General features: G+C 39.4%; 1 protein-coding gene across 4 annotated transcripts in view; it reads right to left on the bottom strand.

Moving 5' to 3' along the window:
• pard3bb (par-3 family cell polarity regulator beta b) overlaps positions 1-26,458 on the bottom strand; it is a 259,283-nt gene that overhangs the window by 73,647 nt on the left and 159,178 nt on the right. For all 4 annotated transcript variants that reach the window (XM_042001255.1, XM_042001257.1, XM_042001254.1 and 1 more), the window contains 2 exons: positions 23,203-23,301; positions 22,513-22,893 (listed from right to left, as the gene is read on the bottom strand). In XM_042001255.1, coding sequence (XP_041857189.1) covers positions 22,513-22,893; positions 23,203-23,301 — 480 coding nt within the window. The remainder of the gene's footprint in view (positions 1-22,512; positions 22,894-23,202; positions 23,302-26,458) is intronic.

Genomic DNA, 26,458 nt, shown 5'->3' with positions numbered 1-26,458 from the left:
TGATTCTAAAATGTTTTGGGGGGAAAAGAGCTTGACCTAACTCATTTAAAATGAGTTTAGATTTGTAAAATGAAAGTCAAGAACTTAAGACACACAATCCTCCACAGTGGATTAAAAAAAAACAAAACATGAATAAGTATAAAATCAAGCTGCTCAGTAAGACACGTTAAAGCTCTGTCACAATATAAATACTTAATTCTGTTTTTGCTCACAGTGAACTTGAACAAATGCACAAGGTAGGATAAATTCATGCTTTCATGTTGTTATACCATCTGAATGTTGCAGCTGAAATGCAGACCCATCAGACCAGGCAACGCTTTCCCATCTTCTATTGTCCAGTTTTGGTAAGTCTGTGTGAACTGCAGCCCCAGTTTCCTGTTCCTAGCTTAGAGTGGTACCTAGTGTGGCCTTCTGCTGCTGTAGCCCATCTGCGTCAAGGTGTTGCATGTCCAAAGATGCTATTCAGCTTACGTTGCCTTTCTATCCTCTTTCTGACCTCTTGACATCAAAAATACATTTTAATCCAGACAGCTGCTGCTCAGTGGACATTTTCTCTTTTTCAGACCACTCTCTGTAAACCCTAGAGATGGTTGTGTGTGAAAGTCCCAGTAGATCAGATATTTCTGAAACACTCAGACCAACAACCATGCAACGTTCAAAGTCTCTTAAGTCCCCTTTTCTCCCCATTCGACGCTCGTGAGAGCAAGTGAACGGGTGTACCTAATAAAGTGGCCAGTAAATAACCATAGTATTTTTCTTGTATATCGTCAACAAGAGCAAGTGTCGAAGAAATGATGATTCACATCTCTGAGGCTTGCATCCCAGTTTACCCTCTGTTCCATTTTATCGATAGAGGACCAGAGAACAGGGAAGTGAAACGAGTTAAGCATTTATTTTCTGTCCACAGACACACACACACACACACACACGCAAACAGACACAAAGTGCACTTTATTTGATATAAATTCCCAGGTAAATGGAAGATGGTTGCAACACATAAACTGAGGAAGCTACTGGTTAGCTTTGAACAAGGAAGCCATAAAAGATGCAGACTGGGATAACCGGGATAACTTACCAGCATGTGATCTTGACACTACATTTTTAATGAGTATAACTTTATCAAGAGTAACATCTTGCTTACCTGACATTTAACTTATTTCTAAGACTTACACGTCTTAAAATAAGGGAAGAGAAGACTTCCTTTTTATTATTCCTTCTTTGGTTGAGGCACACCAACACCCGCATACACAGAAGCAAAGGGAGATCAATCTCTTGCCCTTTCTCTGTCAAACCAATAATAATTCCATAAATGTTTAAAAACAGAATGGGAAAACTGGGCATAGGTGGTAATAACGGGGCTATTAATAATTAAGACTTCTGCCCCATTAATAACACAGTGACACACACCCTAAGAAATGTCTGTATCCAGAGGAATATGTCTTTGTCTTTAGAATCTATAAATATTTACAGGACTGGTTATAAAAGTTTTTTTTTTTTTCTGGAGCGACAACGTTAAAATATGTTTTCTGGTTTGCTTGTCATCAATACTGGGACCTGACGTGATCATAGGTCATGCATATTTTACATTAATTTTTAATGGCGTAATGTAATATCTGTCAAATGTTGTAGTAACCCAATCCATTCAAAAATACAGTATGCAAAGGCTGAAATTCCCTCAGAGATGCGTTATTTATGTCTGTCATAAGTGTTAATACATTTAAAAGGGATTATCACCCCAGTTCAACTAAAGTCAGACTTAATAACATCATTAATAATTAAAACCAGCATCCTGGATGATGCCAAGAATCTATTAGCAACACCAGGGCAGTAGCTAAAGGAGTAAAATTAAACAAATGAATGAGTGAATAAACGAATAAATAAAAGCATTTATATAAAAAGAAAAACAGACACAAGGAGAGATCCGGAGAACAGAAAAGGAAGACATAAAGACAGATAGATGTGGCATGACGAGCAGGTGTTTTTAGTGCTCTCAAACAGATGACTTTGAGCTGGAAGGTTTAATAAATCTGACAGAGGATGGCCAAAGGGCTGCGGTGTATCTGACACATCCAGCTACATGTGGATGCACATACACAGAAACAGACAAATGCACAGGTGATTTATGGTCTCCTCTTACAACAGATGTGACACGTGGGAAATATGTCACTGCGATTCTTGGCTCAGTCTGATTTATGCACCTGTGTGCAGGTGAGATTGTATGTTAGCAAGTGCAGCAAAATCCGACAGCAGGCAGCACAAAACAGCTCGAGAAGCATAAGGATTGAGGATGTAGAGTGGGAAAAATCAGTGGTACTAGCAGTAGATCCCACTCCGCTAAAAGAAGTTTTAGACGATAAAGATATGTTTCATAACTGTTACAAGACATATCTTGAGAAATATCAGTCATTAATGCTTTGACTGATCATTCTGCTTTAAATCTGCAGAACATCACCTGCAATTTCAGAAAGGCAGGGTTGGACGGCTCATATAAGGCTCTTTCCGACTGTAGGAACCTTTTGCAGTTCCTATAACCTTTTCAGGAACCAGACCGTTTTTTCGCGCATTCCGACATACAGGAACTAGGGACCAAAGCCCCCAGTTCCTATAACCATTTTAGCTCCTACTCCGAAGCAGGGTCTGAGCGGGGTTCTATAGGAACCCTACTGACGTAGGTGTTTGGTGACTGGTAGCTACGCCCCTTGCCAGATTTCCGCATTTTGTGTCCCCGCCACATTTAAAAAACAAGGTTGCACATACGGACAAAAACAACAACAGAGCAAGCGATAAATGGACCGACGAGGAGGTCGAAGCTCTTCTGACCGTCTACGCCACAGAGGATTTTCAGAGAGGTTTTGAAGGTTCGCAGCGAAATATAAAAATATTCCTGACGATCAGCTCTCAGTCAGAGAACGCGGGATAACGCGAAGCAGCGCACGTAGAAAACTCACACAAGACTACAAATAAATTAAGAACCACGACAACCGGAGCGGGACGAACCGAACAAACAGTAAATTGGACAGCTTGTACCACTGACATGTTTACTCCGTCAACGCCGCAGCAAATGACTCCTGCGTGTGGCAGGAAAAGCCAGTGTGATATGCAGCATATACACACATGTATACGTTATTTTTGCTCTGCTGTATTCACTATAAAAAAATAAATGACTTTGTAAAGAGTCTGAAGTTTTCAGTTTGTGTCTGTTAGATGTGCTTTGGCCACATCTATAAAATATTAGCTAATAAAAATATTGAGTAGTTATTAACACATCTATAAAATATTAGCTAATAAAAATATTGAGTTTTTATTAACTTATCACAGCTATGAAATATTAAATAATCCATCTTTGGCCGCTACGTTTTAAGTCTTATCCCTGGGTGTAAATTACATTAGTTTATCAACTTTATAATATGCTCCATATCACAGAACGAAGTTTATCATGTTTAACCAAGATCTGACACAAATTACACACCTGCAAACATTTCACCACCCTTTTTATATTTTTACCTTCATCTACGCTAAATCTGTGTGACTATGTCCTCATAATTCTAAACCATAAGTCAGTCACAACCAACCCTCCACTGACGGATTACTCCTTCACCTTTCTACTGATGATTCCATAAAACACACAAAGCTTAATAGCAGATGATGAGATCTTTATTTTACACATAACAAAAAAAGAAAAAAAATTAAATGAAATTATGCATTTTCTATGGAACATTTTCTCTTTAAATGTGAACATCATGTATACATGCATGTTCTATCTGTCGAACTTCCAGAACATGATGCTTATTATGAAGAGGTGTGTTGTGATTAGCTGGAAGGCAGGAGGTAAAACATCCAGGCTGTTCTCCATCTCCTTCAGTATCTGCAGCAGGTGGTTGTGTCCATCCTCTCCAGTGCAGCTTCAGGCGGCCACAGATGTATTGAAATGTCTCCATGGACATACAGAAATTCTCTGTCCACTGCTCATCGGTAAAATTGAGAACAACCTTTTCCCACTAGTTATCAGCTTTGCTTCGGACCAGCCGGACGGTGAGGAGGTTCAATGAGCTGCAGCAACGTCTGAAACGCAGAACATGAGTTACAATAAACCCGCCGTCTGAAATATTTACTTATTGTAATCTGCTCAACACAGACAGTAGAAAACTGTCTGAAATGTTTACTAATAAGACACGTATACAATCGGCGCATGTTTAATAAGTTAAACTTACACGTCGTCTCCTTTGTCTGCGGCGTATCTCCTGCTGCTGGATTCTTCATCTTCTGACTTTCAGGAGCCTTCCAGCCTCGACGTGAGACGCCTGGTTGTATTGTCCATCAGTAACATCTCCATCAAGCAGAGCATGAACACTACGATCTCTTCCTTCTCCATATTAGCTTGCCGTGTTGTTTTGTTTTTAGCGGGTTTTGTTTTGTTGTTATGTGGCGCTAAAGTCACACGTCGCTGTCGCAGACGTATGCGTCACATCGGTCCCGCTACCGCCCCCAACTCATGTGCGAATGCAACATGAAACAGTTCCCCTGGAGAAGGGCCGTTCATAGAACTAGGACAGTTATTAGAACTGCGTTCTTAGAACTTCTCTGTCGGAATGCGCCTATAGTCCACATGGAAAATTTACAGCACCAGTTCTGGTATCTGAAGGGTGGGGTTATACAACTACTTATGCAGGACTTGTGAAGAATGGATCAAATGAAAAGCTAGCACAAGCTAAAGGAGAAGTAAGATGGGGGCTAGCAGATGGTCATGAGCTGCCGAGACAGGGTCAAGTGAGCAAGTGGTTACTAGTAGCTTTGTATCGGCCTGGGCTGAAATGATTGGTTGCCATTACATAGCCAGGTGAGTGAGTACCTTCTACATCCTAACTACTTCCTATAAAAAATAAAGGCCATCCACATAAAGGTGTGGACTACACTGAGCTGGACTGTTGTAATGGATTGTATTTCGGAGTTAGGGGGTCTTCCATTGCTCGTCTTCAGATGGCGCAAAATGCTGCTGCACGTCTTTTAACTAGCAGACGTAAACATGAACACATTTTTCCAGTTTTACCCTCGTACCATTGGCTGTCTGTTTATTTTAGAATCCAGTTTAAAATAATTTTATTTGTTTTTAAATCTCTTCATTGTCTTACGCCGCCCTACCTCACAAAGCTCCTTTAATATTATGCACATTCACGTGCAAAGAACAAAGAGTAAGCTCCGTACTACGTGCTAATGGTGTTAATTAATTTATGTAATTAATTGCGTTAAAATATTTTGCGCAATTAACACCTGTGCGGCATGACAAGCCTCGTACATCCGTCATTTCTCTGTTATGACAGCGGGACGTGGAGAAAAGTGATAGGAAAGATCAGCTGGTTGGCTGTATGGATGGATTTGAGAATAAACAGCATTCATGGAGCAACACATGGATGTTGAGTCCGTGGAGAAGGTGGGTGTTTTAACACACACTCTTTTTCCGGTGAGAGGGTTCCACACCCGCAATTTTCCAGTATTCGTTTTTTAACTTGCGACAGCCCAGCTGCTTTTTGCACAAACATCTCTACTCTAGTTGCTGTCGGTGATCAGCTGATCGGCTTTCCTCTCGTTGCGTTTGTTTACCGTTCAGCTGAGAAGGAGGAAACTAGCGGTTCATAGTTCACACAGTCACATATTTAGTGTTGTTTTTGGAAGGACCTTCTCTAACAAAGTGGCTGACAAAAGGGTGTAGCTGTAGCCGGGGTTTATTCTTCAGCTATACAGGGGCGGGTCTAGAAAAGTTCTGATGGGGGGCCAGGCAGGAACACTGATCAGGAAAAATGTGTAAAAAAGTAAAGAAAAGCTTGTAAAACAAACTGCCAATGATCGTTTTTATCAACAGGTGTGTACTTTAGGTGCTGCTGCTGTAGGACTTTTATCACTGCTGCACAAACACTTAAACACAAAACGTGTTTTTATCGCGATCATCAGTTTTATCAGAGTTTCTTCATCAATGTTGGCTGTTTAACTTCAGTCATCACATCTGATGGTTTTACGACAAATTATCACCATGGAGATGGTTGGTGAGGTGATGATATATGAATTCTGAATTATGATCTAGATCAGGGGTGGCCAACGTCGGCCCTCGAGAGCCACAACCCTACAGGTTTTTACATGTATCCCTGCACCGACACACCTGACTTAAACTAATGAGTGCAGATCCTTATAGGCTGTTGGATCCATTTAATTTGAGTCAGGTGTGTTGGTGCAGGGATACATGGAAAACCTGCAGGATTGTGGCTCTTGAGGACCGACGTTGGCCACCCCTGATCTAGAGATAATTTGAAACAACATATAGCAGTACATTACATGCTGCATTTACTGACCCTTGGACATCTGCTGTTTACCCAAGAGAAGGTCAGTTAACACTAAATATTTGTAGCATCGGCTCATTCTGTTGATACAATGCAGTAAATGCGGGCAAATTTTAGGCATATAAAAACTTGGAAATGGTGATTAATCATTTTGAAATTATTTGAAACTTGTGATTAATTTGAAAGCTGTGATTTATCTGATTGAAAATTTATCCTAATAAATATATATATATATATATATATATATATATATATATATATATGTATGTGTGTGTGTGTGTGTGTGTGTGTGTCTGTGACAGAGAGATAACTTCTTGTATACTTGGGAGAAACAAAGATGAAAGACACTTGCAGAGCTTTTGGCCTTTTGGGGAACAAATGGTAAAAGTGGGGTAGAAAAGTGATGATAACCATTTAGAGAAGAAGAAAAAAAAATCAATAAAGCCTGAAAACAAACTGCAATTGATTAAAAAGGTTAGGAGATAGTGCATTATGTTAGAAATGGCTCTTTTCACCTTTACAAGAAACAGTAAATTTGTGTAAATCAATGCAGCAAACAAATGCCAAAGGTGGAGATGAGGCTTTCACCCTTTCAGGGCCACAGCAAACGCTAATTTACCTTTTATTCAAATAAGGTAAAATATTAACTTCTTTTTCTAGTGGGTAGGATAAATGAATAAGCTCAGTTGATGCACTGAACTGAAATAACTTACTTCACATGAGTAAAAAGAGCGATGTTATTTCTTTGCTGGCATCATTTCTTGACAATGACAGCCAACAAACCACAGTCAATAACAGTGAGGGCACACAGTAGCAGAAATAAAGGTTTTTATTGACTGATTTTGACCAGACTTTTACTTTCCACACATCAACAAATGTGCACCAATCTGTATCTTCTCCCTGGTGTCCAGTTGTAGAGCAGAGGATCGTTATCAGCTGTGTCTTACAAGGATCAACTAGACCACAACAGCAGATACAGGTCAATGCATTAGGTCTGTCTTAGTCCAACTCCCCTATGCAGCTTTCACTCTGCTATTTTGGTACACACACACACACACACACACACACACACACACACACACACACACACACACACACACACACACACACACACACACACACACACACACACACACACACATACAGGATCATCCGCCAGTAATAGAAACAACTTAATTTGTGTCCTGAAATGATTTTAGAACATTACTTTATTTGTTTTGACATTTAATTTCCTTACTGTGACTAAATTAGTGCAGCAAATCTTCACATTTAAGGATTTTTTTCTTTCCCATCCATTTTCAATTTCATGCAGCTCATTTTGGATTTTTTTTTGTTTTGTTTTGCAGCTCTCTCGTCTCTCTCTGCCCTCCTCAGTATACACAGGTAATCATCTCAGCTGTCATTTCCATCCCTACCTTGATACCATTCATCTCTCCATCCCTCCTACTCCATCTTAATCTCTTCATCATCCGCTCATCTCCATCTCCTCTGCCCTGCCTCCGTCTCCCTCCCTCGTCTCACCTTTCATCTCTTCTTCTTCCTCCTAATCTCCCGAGCTTGCGCTTGGGCTCTAATTAGCTGACATCTCCACTAATGAAGTTTGACAACAAAAGACTACCAATGCTGGCAGGTGGGTCAGAGGGGAGAAAAGAGAGGGGCGCGAACAGAGGCAGAGGGGCTGTGTGAAAGAACGACTCGGTAACGTAGTGAGGTTGTGTATGTGTGTGTGGCGGGGGCACATATACGGTCTGTCAGCTTTCTCGGTTTCTTTCTTTTCTTCTACAGGTCTAACAGGAAGTGACACATGTATTTAAAATGCAGCTGACAGGATATGACACTGCCTCTAATACGGCAGAGTCTACGCACGGGGAGTAATTAGCGCTCCATCGACTGCCATGACATCAATCAGACTAGATGTCTAAATGTCTTGTGCAGGAGAGACGCTCACAGTGGCAGAGGAGGGTGGCATCCTGTCGTGGTGAAAATCGGAGGCTGTGTGAGGTTTGCAGAGACGGAATATCGTCTGGCATGACATTATTTGGACAAGCCATCTGTATGTGCAGACGTATATGAGTGTGTGTGACAGGCAAATAGAGGCAGCACTACAGGTGGTAAACTGGCCAGCATAAAGTCATGTGGTCAGGCTGTCTGGCCAGACATTCCCCTTTGACTTTAACAGCTATGTGTGCGGCAGGAGGTCTTTCTGCCTCATGTCTCAGCCAACTGTAGCTGTGTGGATGGCAACACATACATAAATCAGGGGGCCTTTGTCTGTATGTCTGTTTATTCTTTGCTCATCACAACTTTTTATCTGACTTTTCATAAAAAATGCAGGCAAATTTGCTGATCGATTGTAAATCTTAACAAACTCAAATTCACAGAAAGTGTACGTAGAAGCACACCTATGCTTCTGTCCGTGCGCCGTGAGCCAAACCATTGACTAAAACGGCTACGAATAGCTCTGGAGGCCACGGTACAAACGGAATACGGCGCGTGGAAATTTGCCTTGATAATTACTAATACAGAGCGATCAGTAACTCTACTCACGGTGGAAAAGGACATGAGAGAGAAACTCTGGGAGTATTTCCTTTCTTCATCATTGCAGGAGCATTGGGGAGCTGCTTATATGGGGAAATGGTGTTGCATTAGTTGCCTTTAATAATTTGCTTTTCTTATTCCTTTCTTGTTAGATGTTCAGTCAGCTTTTGTTTCAGGCTTTTCACCCAAGAGACTGTAATACAGATTTATTTCTCCACCACTGTGGATGATGAGAGGATCATCTCTCATCATATGTCAGATTAGATTTGCTGTTTATTCTGTCTTACCACTGTAACTGTGACTGTGGAAGTCAAATTAAAAGTTTGGCGAACTCCAGGGCAGTATGATTCTCCTATTTATCCAATGCAATACAGAGTTCAACCCACGAAAACAAAAGAGTTATAGGTTGTCTTTCATTGCCTTAAATGATGTGTTGGTGTTTTGTGACCTGATGCCCACACAAACAGATCAGTGGGGTCAGTATATGTTTCTTAATTCAAAACCAGGTCATCCTTACAATCTCCACAGCATGAAAGACTCATATGTGTGATGCTAAAGTGTATACTGAAATACTGAAGACACATTTACAACCATCAAGACCTCATTCCACAGTTTGACTTCATGGACAGAGACTGTGCATGTGTGTGTTTAAAAGGTCTTCCTGCATCCAAATCTGTCTCCTACTGAAAATAAAACAAAGATGAACTACTGAGTAGCTGAAATCTTGCATTCAGCAAGAATGGACACAGATTTCTTTGGTAAAGCTAAAACATTTAGTCTCCAGTTTTCAAAGATGTTTTAGTATAATAAAAGAAAGGGGAATTTTGTTTGTTGTTAGGTTTTTTTCTGGTGTATGTTGACATTAACTGACATTACATTATTAAGTGATACAAACAGGAGAACACTTTTAACATTAAAGATGCATGCAGACCATTAGTTTAAATAACATGTAACATATACTAATCGAAAACCTAATCCTACATTTAAAATCTAGTTTACTAACATTTAACAGATTTTACATGGAGCTAACGTGAGATTATCATGTAAGTATTAGAGAGAAATCAATATGCACCATTACTTTAATGTCGGTGCTTCAGAGCGTAAACCAGCCCACCTGATGGATGTCCAGCTCATGTCTGTAACTAAAAGTGATGTAAAGCTTAAGAGGTAGACACAAACAACACGTCTAATGACTTTCACTGAAACAGTTTACACTGTGCCATTAAATATGATACCTGGATGATTTTGGATTTTATTAAAAGGAAAGATGAACGTCTGCCCAAACATCAGTTAAATACAGCAGTAACATGATACGCTCATCTGTTCAGACACCCCAGTGGATTTGTGGATGCTAATATAGCACAAACTACAACAAAAAGACATGAAAAGATACCAAAGACTGTTTCTAATCACAACTTAGCTACAACATTAAATGTAATAACAGAATCTATTACTAAAGATTTAAAAACTTACAGTGTAGTTGAGAGTGAGGTAAAAGATACTAAAACAAATGCGATCTAGGCTTGTGTCTTACAGTAAAGAATCAAATAAAAACCTATAACAAGCATTTCCCCATTGTTATAAATATGCAAAAATACTCCTGACTCCCAAGTCCTTTAATAAATATATTTACTTAAGGCAACAAACCAAAGCTATATTTAAAGAAATGACTTGAAAGCAGATATCAACAGACAGTTGATATCTAAATCTAAAGAAACCTAAACTATGTTAAACTGCAATAAATTGATTCTAATTAAAATGTCAAACCTAATATGTCGTCCCTGAATCGTATCATATCCCACATATCTAGCTACACATTGATTTGTCTTATAAACCAGAGTTACACACCCCTCAAACATGCCTCTCTCCTTATTTTCTTGTGTCTGGAGCTGATATAAAATCTTAGTTCTGTTTTAATGTTTTAGACACATCAAAGTTGGTCAGTGAAGACCATGACAAATCACTTCCTTCCTGTCTGTTATTTAAATGCCCAAGCCAAGTATATAAAATTCATATTTAAGTTTCTGTTGTACTTTAGAAAGCTTCCCAACTAAATGAGCTTTATAGCTGATATAAGCACATGCTAGGGCACATTATAAGCAGCTAAAAGCTGACATCACCATGGTGACCCATCATCATGATGTAACCTGACCAACAGTGTGCACATCCTGCCATGCAGACACTGTGTAATAAGCTGTCCTAGTGCCAAACAAACTGGAGGATATCATGCGGAATTATCAACCTTTGAGCATGTCAGATGCTGTGTCTGAAACTAAATGGATGGAGGATGGATTTCAGGACTGCCATGGAAAGACACAACAGAAAGAAAAAGACTGCATCATCCCTGAAGCTTACAGCAGGTTCGTTGAGGTGAAAATCCAGCTGCACTGCACATCTGTTCAGCCAACATCATGTGTGTAACTACAGGCTGAGAACAGTGTTGTTTTTCGCAGGCATCTCAGTTTTAGTCTTAGTTTTAGTCGTCATGACTCATTAGTTTTAGTCACGTTTTAGTCATGTCTAAGTTTGACAGTTTTAGTCCAGTTTTAGTCGACGAAAACTCAAAAGTTTTTAGTCTAGTTTTAGTCAAATAAAAAAAATATTAGTGTTTTACAAATTAATTTAGGTCAATAATACGTATTAAAAAGTGGAACCAAGGTTAACAGGTTATAACAAGTATTGCGATTAATAGAACGAGTTAACCTTAATGGTTTTGCATAATAACCAGATCCTTTACCAGACTGACAGCTTTAGCCGAGACTTTCCCATCAACAGAGATGCAATGTTGCCGTGCTACTTAACGCTGTGGGGCAGAAACCTTTAATTTCTATATATTTTAACTTTTTTCATGAGTTGATGCCCTACGTCATCATACAAAAATGTCACACGAGGAAATAGCAGATCTATAAGTTCAACATATAGCAACACATTGTGAGCTTGTTGTTTGGTTTTTTTCATCAATGATTACAAGATTAAAATGAATGGTTTTAGACTTAGAAGGTTTCCCAGCCAACAGCAAATACTGGAATCAATTACTCCTAAAAAGCAAAGGGCAACAACATCCTTACTTTGGTAACTGTGGCTTTATTTCTGAGAATTTTCTGAAGTGCAATACTCCACCCTGAACATACACCTTTCCTTGTGTTTCACCCCGTTAACAAGTATAGAGAGGAGCGTAGAGAGTTAACCCCGAAGAGAATGCTACTTCGGCCCTGGAGAAGAAGGATCTCCCCCGTGTCTTCCAACCACAGTCAGAAGAGGAAAACAGGAAAGGTGAACATATGAATGAACTGCTTGTATTTGTGCACTGCACGTCTGGTGGTGGGCGTGGCCAAGGTGCAGCAGCACCGCTGACTTACAGATTGCGCTCACAATAGGCAGAAATGTGCATTTTTAACGTTGGACAATCAGCCCTTGAACATTTTCGTCTCGTCTCATCAACGATATATATATAAATATATATATTTATTTTATATATTTATATATATATATATATATGTTCCATACGGGTTGCAGGTAAGCTGGAGCCTATCCAAGCATTACCAGGTGAGAGGCAGGGTACACCATGGACAGGTCACCAGTCCATCGCAGGGCCCACACATAGGGGACAAACAACCATTCACACTCGCATATATATATATATGTGTGTGTGTGTGTATATATATATATATATATGAATACATATGATTTATATAATTTATTCATATATTATAAATTATTATATATATTGGAAAATAAAATGAAAGATTGTTTCCTGAATTTTCAGAGTACTCTCCTGTGTGTGTCCTTTTAAGAGGTTGAGTGTATGTGCCCATGTTTCCTTTTTCCATGTACGTGCTGCATCGCCGGCGGATGTCCTTTGCATGAAATTTATTTTTTCATTGAGAACTACTTGTGCAAATACAAGAGGCGGAAATCATAAATGAGAGGAAGAGAGTGCAACGGGGGGAAGAGAGACCTAGAAAGGGTCTATTGAAGGATGGAGAGCAAGCAGGGAGGAAGGGATGGAGCACACGAGTGCCTCTTGAGAGCTTTTTCTTATTAGCCAGGCTGAATTGCACGCTTTGAGTCCGGAAAACACACACTCAGGCCCTTTTCTTGTCTGCTCCCCATTGCACCCCGTTACCCCCCTCAAACCTCTTCTCATTCTTCCCTTTTAGTCCTCTTTACATTCACCACTTTCTACTCCCAGCTTCTCAGCGCAGTTCATCCTTTGCTTTGTTTTTTTCAGCTTTCACATCTACTTCTTTGAGTTTAATTTGCCCTTTTAGCCCTGAATATTCACTGACCCCCTCTTCATTCTCTCTGCATGTCCTTACTCCATCCACCCGGTTCCCCCATCTCATCTGCTGAATTATCCCAAAACATCCACTTAGCCTCCTTACCCCCCTGAATCCCTCGCTACCTCCTCTTTACTCATTTTCTTTTCAATAGTTGATCCACTTTTCTAATTCCTGCAATTATTGGGGATCTGCTCATGTACCCTCCCTTCTTGCTAAATTCTCTTTTATTAAAGTTTTTATTCTTTATTTTTAGTCCAAAACCTTTGCTGACCTTTTCTCTGACTAATCTGTTCATTTTCTTTTTTTTTCAAATTTTCCACATTTTTATTCTGTATTTAGAATTAAATGGCTCATTTTCCCTGCATTTTTTTTATTTTTTGCATTAGCTTCAAGCAATTTCAAGCAACTTCTTGTCTTCTTGGTTCCTAATCCCACTTTACCTTCCATTTTAAGCCAAAACACTCTAAACCTCTCTCTTGGATCTGCCATGAATCCATTTGCTCTTGGCGGTTTTAAAGTTGGCTGAATACTACTACATTTTTTCAGAAAAAGTGCCAAAAAATACTGCAAATTCTAGTCTCCTTGTGCAGCTGACAAAAGATGGAAAATGGAAAATGAGTATATGTTGACACATACCAGCACATCTAGTCATTCAAGTTTAGATCAACTTTTTCCTCAACATTAATTTCAAATTTGCTGTTACTAAACCAAAGTTTAAGGTTTGAATGTTTTTAAGGTATCCCAACTATTAACACTAGCTGGCCTTATGTTTTTATTACCCTGTTCTAATAAAAATTCAGTGTTTGTGGCAGGTGAAAACTCCTAATAACTTATGCCTATGCAGATCACCATTTTATTACATGTGCAACACATTCTGGGAGGATGATGATGTTAATTGGTTGTTTTCGAGACAAGCAAAAGACAAGGAGGAAAATGCAAATGTGACTTGTTTGGAGCTAGACTTACTTTTCTCCAGTAGATAAACAGAAACAATACTGCACTGCTTTTGGTTTCAGTTTCCAGTCAAAAGACAACAAAACAGTAATGTTAAGTCTTCACCGCTTTCTAAATGATAAGAAGTAGAGAGCTGAATGGGAGAAAGCCTGTGGATGAACACAACTTTTCTAAAGACCCGGCTCTATGTGTTTTCATCTCATCTCTCTCCTGATGCCTTTCAGTCATTTTGACAATCACAGCTGCAAGAGGAGCTAACAGGGGCTGTTGGCTATAAAATGCAAAGACTAAAACCAACAATTTTCTCTCAAAAGGTGTTTAAACACTAGTGAGGCTGGTTTGTCAGTCTGAGGCAAAGGTTTTCGTGTCGTTATGCATGGAATATCTGTTTGTCCTCTTCATCCATCTGATCATCCTCATCTTTGAATGTATTGTCAGTGATTTCCTCATTGTTTTCTCTATCAATACACTCCGGTTTAAACTAAAAAGTCTGAACGAAAACCATTTAGTCCATAAACTGCTATACGGGGCCCGAGACGACAGCAAAAGTTTGACATCATTAATTTTCTTTCACTTCATCTAATTCAGGGTTGCAGGGGGTTGGAGCCTATCCCAGCAATAAGCAGGCGAGAGGAAGGGTACACCCTGGACAGGTTAGTCCATCGCAGGACCAACACTGAGAGACAAACAGCCATTCATACTCGCTTTCACTCCTAGCAAGAATTTAAACTGACCTACCGTGAATACCTTTGAATAGTGGGAGGAAGCCGGAGTACCTGGAGCAACCCACCACAGCACCGTGCAGCCCAGAGTAAAATCAATTTTTAAAATCTGTAAAAACTAAACAGCATGCAGTATTTTTAAGATCACTGCAGATGTTTATCAAACAGAGTCTCTTGTTCGTCTTAGTTGGATTTCCCTCTAAGCTTCACAGAAAAACAGCCACAGCTCAGTTATTAAGCACAGAAAAATATTAATAAAATCCACAAAATACATGTATTTTGTTTTTTGGCCTTTGTTATGTGGGCTTGTGTCATAATTATTACTGCTCTTAGCTCAGCTACTTTCTAGTGAATATTCTTTTTATTCTGTTTTTCATTCATTCATGAGTTTTTGATAAGAGATAATCTAACTATAACACTAGCAAATTACACACACACACACACACATACCCAAAGCTCCTGTTCTGCAAAGACTAATTACCTAGAAGACAAAACTGATGTGGACAACAACCCTTACACAGACCCACCTGACATCTGCTAAAAGCTACCTTCATGGTGTATGTGAGGAAAAGAAGGGTGTATGAGATAAAAACAGTCAATGTGTAGATTTGAGCATGAAAAAGAAGGAAAAAAAACTCTGTGCATGTTTGTGCTATCAGCTGAGAGGATGTTGGATTAATTAACACGGAGAAAAGAAAGCCTCTCCAGCGAGCAGCCAAGCATCACTAAAAGCTCAACTCTCTCTACTGTATGAACTTCTTACGAGGCAGCTACCTCTGTGTGTCTCTCTTTTAGTCTCTGTTTCACCATTCCAACTTTTTTATGTAACATTATTAGCAATTTATAATAATTTCTCCACACTGTACTCAGCATCTTACATCAAATCTGGAATTCTGCTTTACACGACAGAAAACACTCTTGCTGGATAACATTTAGAAAAAAGAGAACAGCTGCTCACCCAGCACAAGCAAAGCTATAGTTTGCAGTTTCCCTCAACGGCAGATGGTAGGACAAGTTAAAGCCAACTGCAAAATCACTTCAGTCGTGTTTACCCACTTTACACAGGAGGAGCAAAACTAAGGAGGGAGATGGAGGCAGAGAAGAACTTTTCATCTATAAATAAATATTTATTTACTTTTCAGTAGCATTAAGGATTATTACAGCAGATGCTCCTTTGGTTAACCTGCACTGGTGATATGTATGGTAGCATGCTGTTATGATCATGAACTGATGTGGTTCTGACTATTTACTAAGCTGCAACATGTAATATTGTCCTATAATTCATAGACTGAGTGGTTTTACACTTACCTCAGAATGTTAATGGTTATATTATGAATTACAGGATGTTTAATTAACACATCATATTTGTGATACATCCATACAGCCAGCAAGGCTTAGGGTGAATCCCATTTCACCCTTTGGCCCTTCCCCTTCGTTTTGCACGTTCACGTGAAGGGGTAGGGGTAGGGCCAAGGGGTGAAATGGGATTGGGCCTTAGTCTGCATAATATTTTTATTCTGTTTGGAGAACTAATGCATTGTACTTATTAAATGGCGTACAAATGCACCTTGTGTGGACCTGCTTTCCTTTCATCTTTCTTATCTTTATCTTTTACACATGTGCTACAGTACCCCTCCTCCCCCTCTCTGCCAAGCTCACTCCACTCTGGTCTGTTAAGGCTGATTGTTTCCTAATTGGTGTAGTGCCAGAGGTCGTGGTTGTTATGGTAACCTGCAAGGGGCACTTGGAAGGGTTAGGTGGTGGTGGATGGGCCAAGGTGGGAGGGGGCAGCCACTCAAGAAAACTGAGGGCAGCTTTCATCCAAGGCTTACGGGGTCACTTCAGAAAGAAAAAGAAGAAGAAGAAAAAAAAAAAAGGACTGCATGTGCATACGTGCACGTCCTCTTGTCCAAAGTAATTGCAGTGAGGAAATTTCTACATCGTAGAGCCATTGTTGCAGTTTTATAAAGATGTTGGAGGTTTTGAGATTGATGTTAGGTTTAGGTAAGTGCTAGTTCCACCTTTAGCTTTTAGAGAAGAAGGTCACAGACTGGGATATGTCTCTGAGTGTCCTCATAAAGACAGAAAGAAATACATAACCGTAAAGTTCCTATCATTAAGCTCTATTTAACTGCAACTCCATAAATTACTGTGCAATCACAGAGTACTGACTGGAAACAACCTCTGATGAGCATCATCTAAGCAGACAATGTTTGCTTCAGTGATGCTAGGAAGCTAATTAAAGAACAACTTTACAAAAGGAAACAATGACCAGGGAGAGTGACTGGCAGGAATTTTGGGAATCTGATACATTAGGAGAAAACGCAGTAGATAATCACTGTATAAATGCATTAACTTTGCATAAACTTTTAGCAAATGTATTGTGTCTCTGTGTCTTAAATGTGTGTGTGTGTCATTGAGAGGGAGAGTATGTGTGTCTAATGGCTTTACTAAATGAGTCTGCATTAAACTCAGCCATGCATAAGGAGTTGCTGTGTCCTTTGGAATTTAGAGACAGATTTATTACTGCAATGTGTGGTAAAATAACTGCCCCCTTAACAGAGCAGTTTAAAGCATCATACAGCTCAAACTATGATACACACTTTAAAGTACATAAATGTAACAAAAGGAAATTTGCACACACTATACACATACAGCACAAGAACATTTGAGCTTTGTGACTTGGTGCATTATCCTCCTGGAAGTAGCCATCAGAAGATGCTACACTGTTTATAAACGGATGGACATGGTCAGCTACAACACTCAGGTAGGCTAAAGTATTCAGCATCCTCTTCACAAGGCCTAATTCTTTCTGCCTCCTGTCTGAAATGACATACCCAACATAAATGAAGTATATCTTTACAACTACAAGGACAGTATGTATATTCTTAGATTTAAAAGAAAGCTGATATGTAAGATTAGTACAGAAGTGTCAGAATCAAGATATGTGTCACTGCAAATTCACCTGGAATGAAGTAGAAAATGTAAATGTTTATCTCCTCTTAAAAGAAAACCACACTACTTTCAGTGAAAACCAGAGGACAGCAGTCCAGTTCATCTAGGAATCAGTAAAGTGATGTCTGTTTTTTTTATTTCTTTATTTGTTTAAATATATTGTTTTATCTTATTTATTTGGTATTATGGGGCGGCATGGCTCAGTGGGTAGAGTGGTCGTCCTGCAGCACAAGGGGTGGTGGTTCGATCCCAGCCTCGCGAGCTTGTGTCGAGGTGTCCCTGAGCAAGACACCGAACCCCTAATAGCTCCTGATGGGTCGTGGTTGAGCGCCTTGCATGGCAGCTTCCACCATCAGTGTGTGACGTATATGTAAAGCGCTTTGGATAAAAGTGCTATATAAGTACAGACCATTTATTATGGAACTTATGTAATCTTGCTGGACCTGATCGGAGGGGACAGTAAGTAAAAATGAAAGTAGTGGATAGAAGCAACGACCTTCAATCCAACCTAACACCAGACAACCAACTGCTACACCTGTACAGAAACACAACAGAGAATTTATTACAGCTTTTACAGGTAAACTAAGCTAACAGTCATTAAAAAACATAACCAAGACAACAACAGCAAAATGTATCACAACAACCAAAGTACCAAAGACACACACATAATAAATAAATAAATAAATAAATAAAAAACTAAAGTAGGTCTTATTGTATAAACCCACTGGACAACTCGGTGACTGTGTCAGCATGCAGAGTATGAGGAGTCATGACTGAGCAGAGATAAGTGTGATCGTGCAAATATGACCATGCCTCCTCAGAGGCCAGAGGCAGACCAGGACAGCCCCGGGCCCCTGGCGATCAGCAGCAATCTCGAAGCACGAACCCAAGCCACCCCACCACTAAGACAACCCGTCTTAGAGTCTTTTTGAGCTGGAATTATAAAATTTGACCACAAAACAGCAAAAGTAGGACATGACTTATGATTCAAAGATTTTTGTTTGTTTGTTTGCTATCTTTGGCTGCTGGCTCACGTAGTTTTTGTCCCACAGTGTTGAGACAGACATGTCTGTAATCAGCAGAGTCTGCTTTCATACGACACATTGTTTGTGTGGTTTGCTTGAAGTGGAGAAATTATCAGAAGCTCCAAAGTAAATAGTTCCCATGCTTTTGTTACATTCCCATATAACTGCTTGGGGCTTGAATTGTGTCTTGTTTGGGTTTGGGGAGTCTTTTAGCTGAGTTTCTTCCCATTAACTTGTATGTTTAATGTCAGGATTGGGGCTGTCTAGCATGTGCAAAGATCTCTTTTACTGTATATCTCATTCTGTCTCCTGTATAAGTAGCTCTCATGAAGAAGAGGTTAAACATGCTCAGTTTGTACCAAAGGGCCCAAAATGTGCCAACAAAATATCCCCCACACCATTACACTGCCACCACCAGTCTAAACAGTTGATACAAGACAGGATAGATCCATGCTTTCATTTTTAATCAAATTCTGAGCCTACCATCTAAATGTTGCAGCTAAAAAGGAGACTCATCAAACCAGGCAACATTTTTCCATCCTCTATTGTTTAGTTTTCCTGAGTCTGTGTGAATTGTAGCCTCAGTTTCCGGTTCTTAGCTGAGAGGAATGGTAAATGGGCTGGTCCTCTGCTGCTGTAGCCCATCTGCTTCAAGGATGGACATGTTGTGCATTCAGAGATGCTATTCTGCATACCTTAGTTTCAATCAGTGTTTATATGGTTTATATGGTGGTTATATGACTTCCTGTACCTATTTGTTCTAACAATTGAACAGATGGACCTTATAAAGTACCGAGTGGGTGTAAGTGGGTCTGCTTCGTGGCTCTGCTAAGGTGCTGATGGAATAGAGCCCTAAGGGGATCTTGTTTGTCTTCTACATGCATAAAGCGGCTCTGACCTCTCTTGACACACAAAAACACACCACTAACACAATACTATCCTTTTTGGGCCACACTGATTAACATTGGCCAATAACTGTACTTCCTCCTGTCTACAGATTTCAATAAATGATGAGAAATAAAGAGCAATGGACAGAATATGCCAGAACTAGGTGCAATTTTTAGACTTGTGCAACCTCTTTTAGGAAAAGAAAAAGTGGGATAAACATCAGTAAACACATTCACTTGAACAACCACAAATCACCACAGTGTTTAAAACTAAATCAAATGAAAAAGCTCTTTGTAAGGTTAATGATGCTTGTTTAATACATTTTCTCTCTGACACAGTCTACTGTAAAATAAAACAACAGTATTTTACTGGTTGATCAGACTACCTCAGAATCACAGATTTAATTATTTCATAAACATTTCAAGCAGTCTAGCAGGAAGAACATATCTAACTATGTTTATTAGCATGCATGTACAAATCTGCTGTGACCATTTGCATCATCCAACTTCACACACCAAGACACTAGAAATTATAGGACACCAGCGTAAAATCTGCTGCTAAGGTGTTAAAAAGACACAACTTTCATAACTCCTGCTATTTTACTGGCTGAAAGTAAATCAAGTGCACTGGATCTACACATTTAGGCATAAATACATTTTAAACAGTTGATTTTAAAATCTCAAAGAAATCTGCTGTAGAAGTCAAGGTCAAATGAATCTTAATATTGGAATAGCTACTATTATGCATGAAGAAAATGATGTCAAAGAAAGAAAAAAAGAGTGTCAGGAAGCATCTTTATAAAGCCTGGAGCTGTCCTTCAGACAGGTTTATTTCCTCGCTTTTAAGACAGGTACAGAAATAAGGTGGATGCATGTGTGTGTGTTTGTGTGTGTGTGTGTGTGGCTGAGAGTGAAAATATCTGTACTGGCAGATATATTCCAAAGTTAGTGAGGTGTGACCGACATTATAAAGGTAAAGGACTGGGAAGCTAAAAGGCCCACAGAAAGCCCTGTGGGGATTCTGTTTTTCTTGACATCTTCCTCTCTCTCTCTCACACACACACACACACACATTTCTGTGGACACTTTAGCAAGCACAAACTCTTCCCTTTTTCTCTATCAGTCTGTATCCATCTCTTGTTTTCAAACACACACATACACACATGATGGCTTGTGGCAGATAAATGTGATTCAGAGGAGGAGGTAAAATAGAGAAATGAATGAGGAATTATTAATGAACTGTGAAAGTGGAGTGTAAACCAAAGATGGAGGAAAAGGTGATGATCATGTAATGAGTTTATATTGCATCTTTAAATAATTCCATGCATACTTTAACACACACAGGTGAGAATCTACTTCACTGCTGCACCTGAACACATGCAGATGAAATCAATTAGAGATTTCAGACCGATTTGGTTCTGACTCCATTAAAGAGTCTCAGAACCTCTGATTTCAGGCGAACCAGCCCACTTTCACACTACTTTAATCAGAACCAAAGCTTTATTTAGAATATGATAGAATTTCATTTGTCGTTGCAAACGAAATTACAAAGCCCTCCAGTCAGTGCAAAACAGAATAATAAAATAGAACAAAATAGAATAAATGCAACAACATAAATAAGTAAATAAAATAAAATAAAGCTATCATGGAACTAAACATATACAGCTCAGAGATTTGGTCCTGAAAGTTGCTGGTTACATCGTTAACCTGCGGTTTCCTAAAATAAACTATATAAACAGAAAACCAAGTGAATTTTGTAAGATGTTAGGATGTGAACACCAGGTTAGACGGTCGTTTTTCAATCCATTCATTTACTTATAAGGTTAATTCATATCTTCTATATTTCCATATTTACCTGTGTAATAACACCTCACCACTGCACATCAAACTGGGTGATGGTGTGTATGTAAATACTGTTTCTTTCTTTTTCTGTTATTATTATTATTTACTATTTATTGTACATACTGTTTTTTGTGCCTTTATTTTTTATTTTGTCTATTGTTCAATGTCTCTTTTACTTTTGTTTGAGCTGCTGTAACAGTGAAATTTCCCCACCGTGGGATCAATAAAGGATCTAATCTTAGATAAATTTAGCCAACGAAATTTAAACTGGTTGCCAGGCAACTTAATGCAGCAGTATTCAGGTTTTGCTCAACGTGATTTATACCAATGTTTGACTGACCTAAATTAGTCTATCTGTGCTTCATTTTCAACCAGTGGTATGTAGTTAACCTACCAATTTTAATCCAACTTCAGACCCAGGGGTGGAGGCAGTACTGCGTCTGCTGCTTCTTCAGTTGTGGCTGCTGTGGTGGTTGTCCAGCAGCTCAAAAGATGGACAGGTAGCACCACGTCCTGCTCCACTTTTGCTCACGTCTTTTTATTATAGAGGTGTTTTTTCTTGACTTGCTTAAGCTTATTTTGTCTGGCTTTTTTTTTTTTTAATTTTACTTAAACATAAGTAAGACAGCGATCTGGCACTTAGGAGAGTCCAGCCTTGGCCCATTGAAGTCTTGACAGGTTTACGAAGGACAGCAGATAATTTGTGGTACCTGTTGAGAACTGACTTCTCAGGTTCCAACTTTTTGGAGGGTCTGAACATGCCCACCGGTTCAAAATGTAGGTCAGTGTCATAGGCCTAACTGTCTACCAGCTTCAAACATGAGGACGCCCAAAATGGCTTCAATTGTGAGATTTGTGGTTTGAGAAATTATCTAAATTCTACTAAAATATCAAAGTCCTTTACCAATCATTGTGTGCTAAGAAAAAACACACCTTTCATACTTTTCTAACTAGTGTGTGAAGTCATTGAGCCTTACCTGTCATTAGCAGGAGCTGCAGCAGGAGCAGGAGAAGCAGCTCCAGGGCCTCTTGGTTTGTTGACTTTGGCGTACAGCCTATCAAAGGGGTCTTCCTCGGGGATGACTCCAGGTTCATTAGCATGAACTCCACGTCCTGGGTAGCCAGAGGGGCCTTGAGGAGAAGGTGTGCGGACATGAGCGTGCTGAATTGTACTGTAGGGAGGTGACTGAGGCGCTGGCTGTGGGACTGAACTCGTATCTCTGTCTCTGAAGGACTGTATCCGGGCATAGTTGGGATCTGCATCATCGTCCTCAAAGTCTGGATATGAAGATCCGCCACCGCCACCTTGCTGGTCTCTAGACAGTTGATCTTGCAGCTCAGGATGGCCTGCCTCAATCCTGGACGAGAAATGGAGGACCATTTACGGTCACTGGGTGTATCATTACTGGAGAGGTTTCCATGAACAAGCTACTGATTACTGACCTATGAAAGCTACCTGAGAAGACTTTTAAGAAGATTTTTAAATGAATGAACTCAAAAATGACAGGCACGAACTACAGAAGGACAGACAATGGAGTGAATAGTGACAATGCAAGCAATATACAAAAGGTATGACTAAAACCTTTCACTCCATTTGCATGTCATTCTTCAATGCAGGGGATTCCCAACACAAAAAACTCTAATCATTTCCTTTCCTGAGAGCTCACCTCTCTCTCTCTTCTTTCATCCTCTCAAATTCATGGTCACTTAGAATGTCAGACTTCTGTCGCTGCAGAGCCGCCTTTGCTTCCTTTTTCTTTCCAAATCTGCACAGAGAACAATTGTGACATAAAGTTTTAAAAACAAGGCATCAGAAACAGAGGTCAAGACAGGCGAGAAGAGAAAAAAACATAAGATACCAACTCCGGGTGGAGATTTCTATAAAACTGGAAACAACATTAACACCCCTCTCACAGCAAACACAAGTGGACTGCACAAGCCATGCACACGCAAAAACACACATATGAAAGCGGACAGACACACTGTGTTATTCAGTGTTAAGAGCTCTCTGAACATCTTGTCACTGAACATTAAGTCCAGCAATGGTGGCATGAATCTTGTCTGCTCGCCTCTAACTTCTCACTCACAGACACGTGGAAACATTAAAAACACACATACACACAAGTTAATGACACTAAAGTGAAGTACTTAATAACCAAGTCCCATTTAGACTGGTATTAATATAACCCCAATTTAAAAAAGAGTCGGGATGTAATAATGTAATGATTTGCAAATCCATATTTTATTCCCAATAGAACATAAGCAACCTATCAGATGTTGATACTGAGGCATTTTACCATTTCATGGAAAATATTAGCTCATTTTGAGTGTGGAGTGTTTACAGATGTGTAAGCTGCCCATGCCATCAGCGCTAATGCAACCCCATACCATCAGAGATGCAGGCTTTTCAGCTGTCCCCTGATAACAAGCTGGATGCTCCCTCTCCTCTGCTGTTCGCTGCACACGGCATCCATGATTTCCAAAAATAATTTCAAATTTTGATTCATTTGACCACATGGCACAAGACAGTTTCCACTTTGCCTAAGACCATTTTAAATAAGCACTGTGTCTGGATATGGTGGAGTTTCTGGATCGTGTTCACAGCCGATTCTGGAAGTGTTGCTGAGCCCATGAAGGGATTTCCAGTAGAGAATCCTGTCTGTTTGTAAAGCAGTGGACTAAAGGATTACAAACATCTAATTATGACCTTTTCCCAAGCGCACAGAGACTCCTTATGATGCTCTGAATCTTTTAATGATATTATACACTGTAAATGATAGAATCTTTAAAGTCTTCAATTTTTCTTCAAGGAATATTTTTCTGAAAATTCCCCACAGTTTTTAGACACAATTAGTTACATTATGGTGAACCTTTGCCCATTTTTACATCTGAGAGACTCTGCCTCTCTGAAATGCTCCTTTTACAACCACTCGTTACTGACCTGTTGTCAATTAATCCATATAGTTCCACATATTTCTTTTTTAATCACTTTTTTGTTGCCTGTTCCAACATTTCTTTTAGGTGTGTTGCTGCCATCAAATTCAAAATGAGTTAATATTTTTCATGAAATGGTAAAATGTCTCAGTTTCAACAACCGATATGTTTATATTCTATAGGAAATAAAACATTGGTTTATGAGATTTGTAAATCATTTGATTGTAAAATGCAACTAAAAACAAAGTGCTTGACATTGTAGTTGTAGTTATTACTCAAGTCTAGACTAAAACAAACACATGTACACAGGTAATCCAATAAAGTAAACAGATAAAGAATATGAGTACAGCTGTTGCTCAATTACAAAAAAAACCAACGTCTAAATTAAAAGACTGCAAGTAAAATGGACGTATCAATACTTGAACCACATCAGTCAACACTGTTAGTGTGTGGTCAGCATCAACAGCATACTCGAGTCATTACGTGGAGAAGATGCACACATCAAAACACATTCACATCTGACTGAGCACTGGAGAAATGCAATTCAAGCGCATGATGGGTTCAGCGCTTGATAAAGCACTTATATTTGCTGAACAAGCTAACTTCAACGGGCAGTATATATTTTATTAATTGATAAAGCAACTGTGTTGATTTGAAAATACTCATGTGATCTTGGAATTTACAATCTGAGCTGTTCATTTGAGAATCTGTGTAATCGATACGAAGGGGCCTCTGTGATGAAAGAGATTTAAGGTGCATCAAAAAAGGCTGTAAAAACAACACGACTATCAGATGATTCATTCAATCAGTTTTGTAAAAGATTTTAACTTGAGTATGGCTCTATAAGGCAATTAATTCTTCAGGCCGGGCCTTTTTGTGTGGAGTTTGCATGTTTTCCTTGTGTACCTGTGTCCGGGTACTCCGACTTTAATTGTCACTTTCTTCTTCTTTCTTTCTTCCTAGGGGTGAGTGTGAGTGGTTTTTGCCTTTGTGTGTTAGCCCTGTGATGGACTGGTGACCTGTCCAGGGGTGTACCCTCCCTTTTACCTGGTAGCTGCTGGAATACACACCCAGCCCTCCCCCCAATCCAGCAATGGAATAAGCAGGTATCGAAAATGAGTGGATGGATGAATACACTAGATACATATATTTTTTTTTCCTCAGTAAAAGACTTGTGCTTGTGTGTTTTCCATATTCGGGGCTTCAGGCTTGCTTAGCCAAGCCGTTTGCCTCACACTGGGTGTCAAAAGGAAATAAAATACACTTTAACCCCAATACAGTGGAAGTTTAATCTCCTTAAACACAGAGCTATAGCAGAGCAATTTAATGGTTTTTGGCCAAATCACACCACTCTCACCTTTAAGCAACTATTTAAAAGCATGAGTTGCTGTAACATCCAGGCTGAACGTGATGCACATTAATATGGTAAAGAGATTTTATGTAAATTCATCAAGTTTTCCAGGTCTTGTATAAGTTTTAATTCACTCAGATCATTTCTGCTGAACTTCTGCCACAAAATGTGGTGTCATAGTCTGATTTAAATTTCTGTAATATGCTATTCAGAGGCTAAAGGACTGTAATTATTTTTATCCTACTCAAATGTTGCTAAAAACACACAGGGGCTCATTAAACTTCGGCAGCAATGCAATGCAGCGAGCAGGACATGGAGAACTGAGCCAGACTAAGCTGTTTAATAGTTAATATCACCAACACGAGAACAGTGACCTTATAGCACACCTTATGCTTTATTTATCTGGTGAAATTACTGATGAATTAGCCTGTTTGTTCACACATTTTCTATGTAATAGTGCTGATATTTCTGAAGTACCACTATATCTGTTTATATATTATTTAAAAAGAAATCTATTGCTACTTTGAAGCGTGACTGGTTTCCAGGTTTGATAAAAAACAAAGGTGCACTTTTAGCACTGAGGTAATAGGTTTCTTTGAAGTGCTTAATGTGGATGGGGGGGTAAAGCCTATTTACCA

Source organism: Melanotaenia boesemani, chromosome 12 (assembly GCF_017639745.1).
Source record: "Melanotaenia boesemani isolate fMelBoe1 chromosome 12, fMelBoe1.pri, whole genome shotgun sequence".
NCBI classification, from domain to species: Eukaryota; Metazoa; Chordata; class Actinopteri; order Atheriniformes; family Melanotaeniidae; genus Melanotaenia; species Melanotaenia boesemani.
The sequence above is the reverse complement of the archived record's forward strand: the minus strand, read 5'-3'. Positions and strand labels throughout refer to the sequence as shown.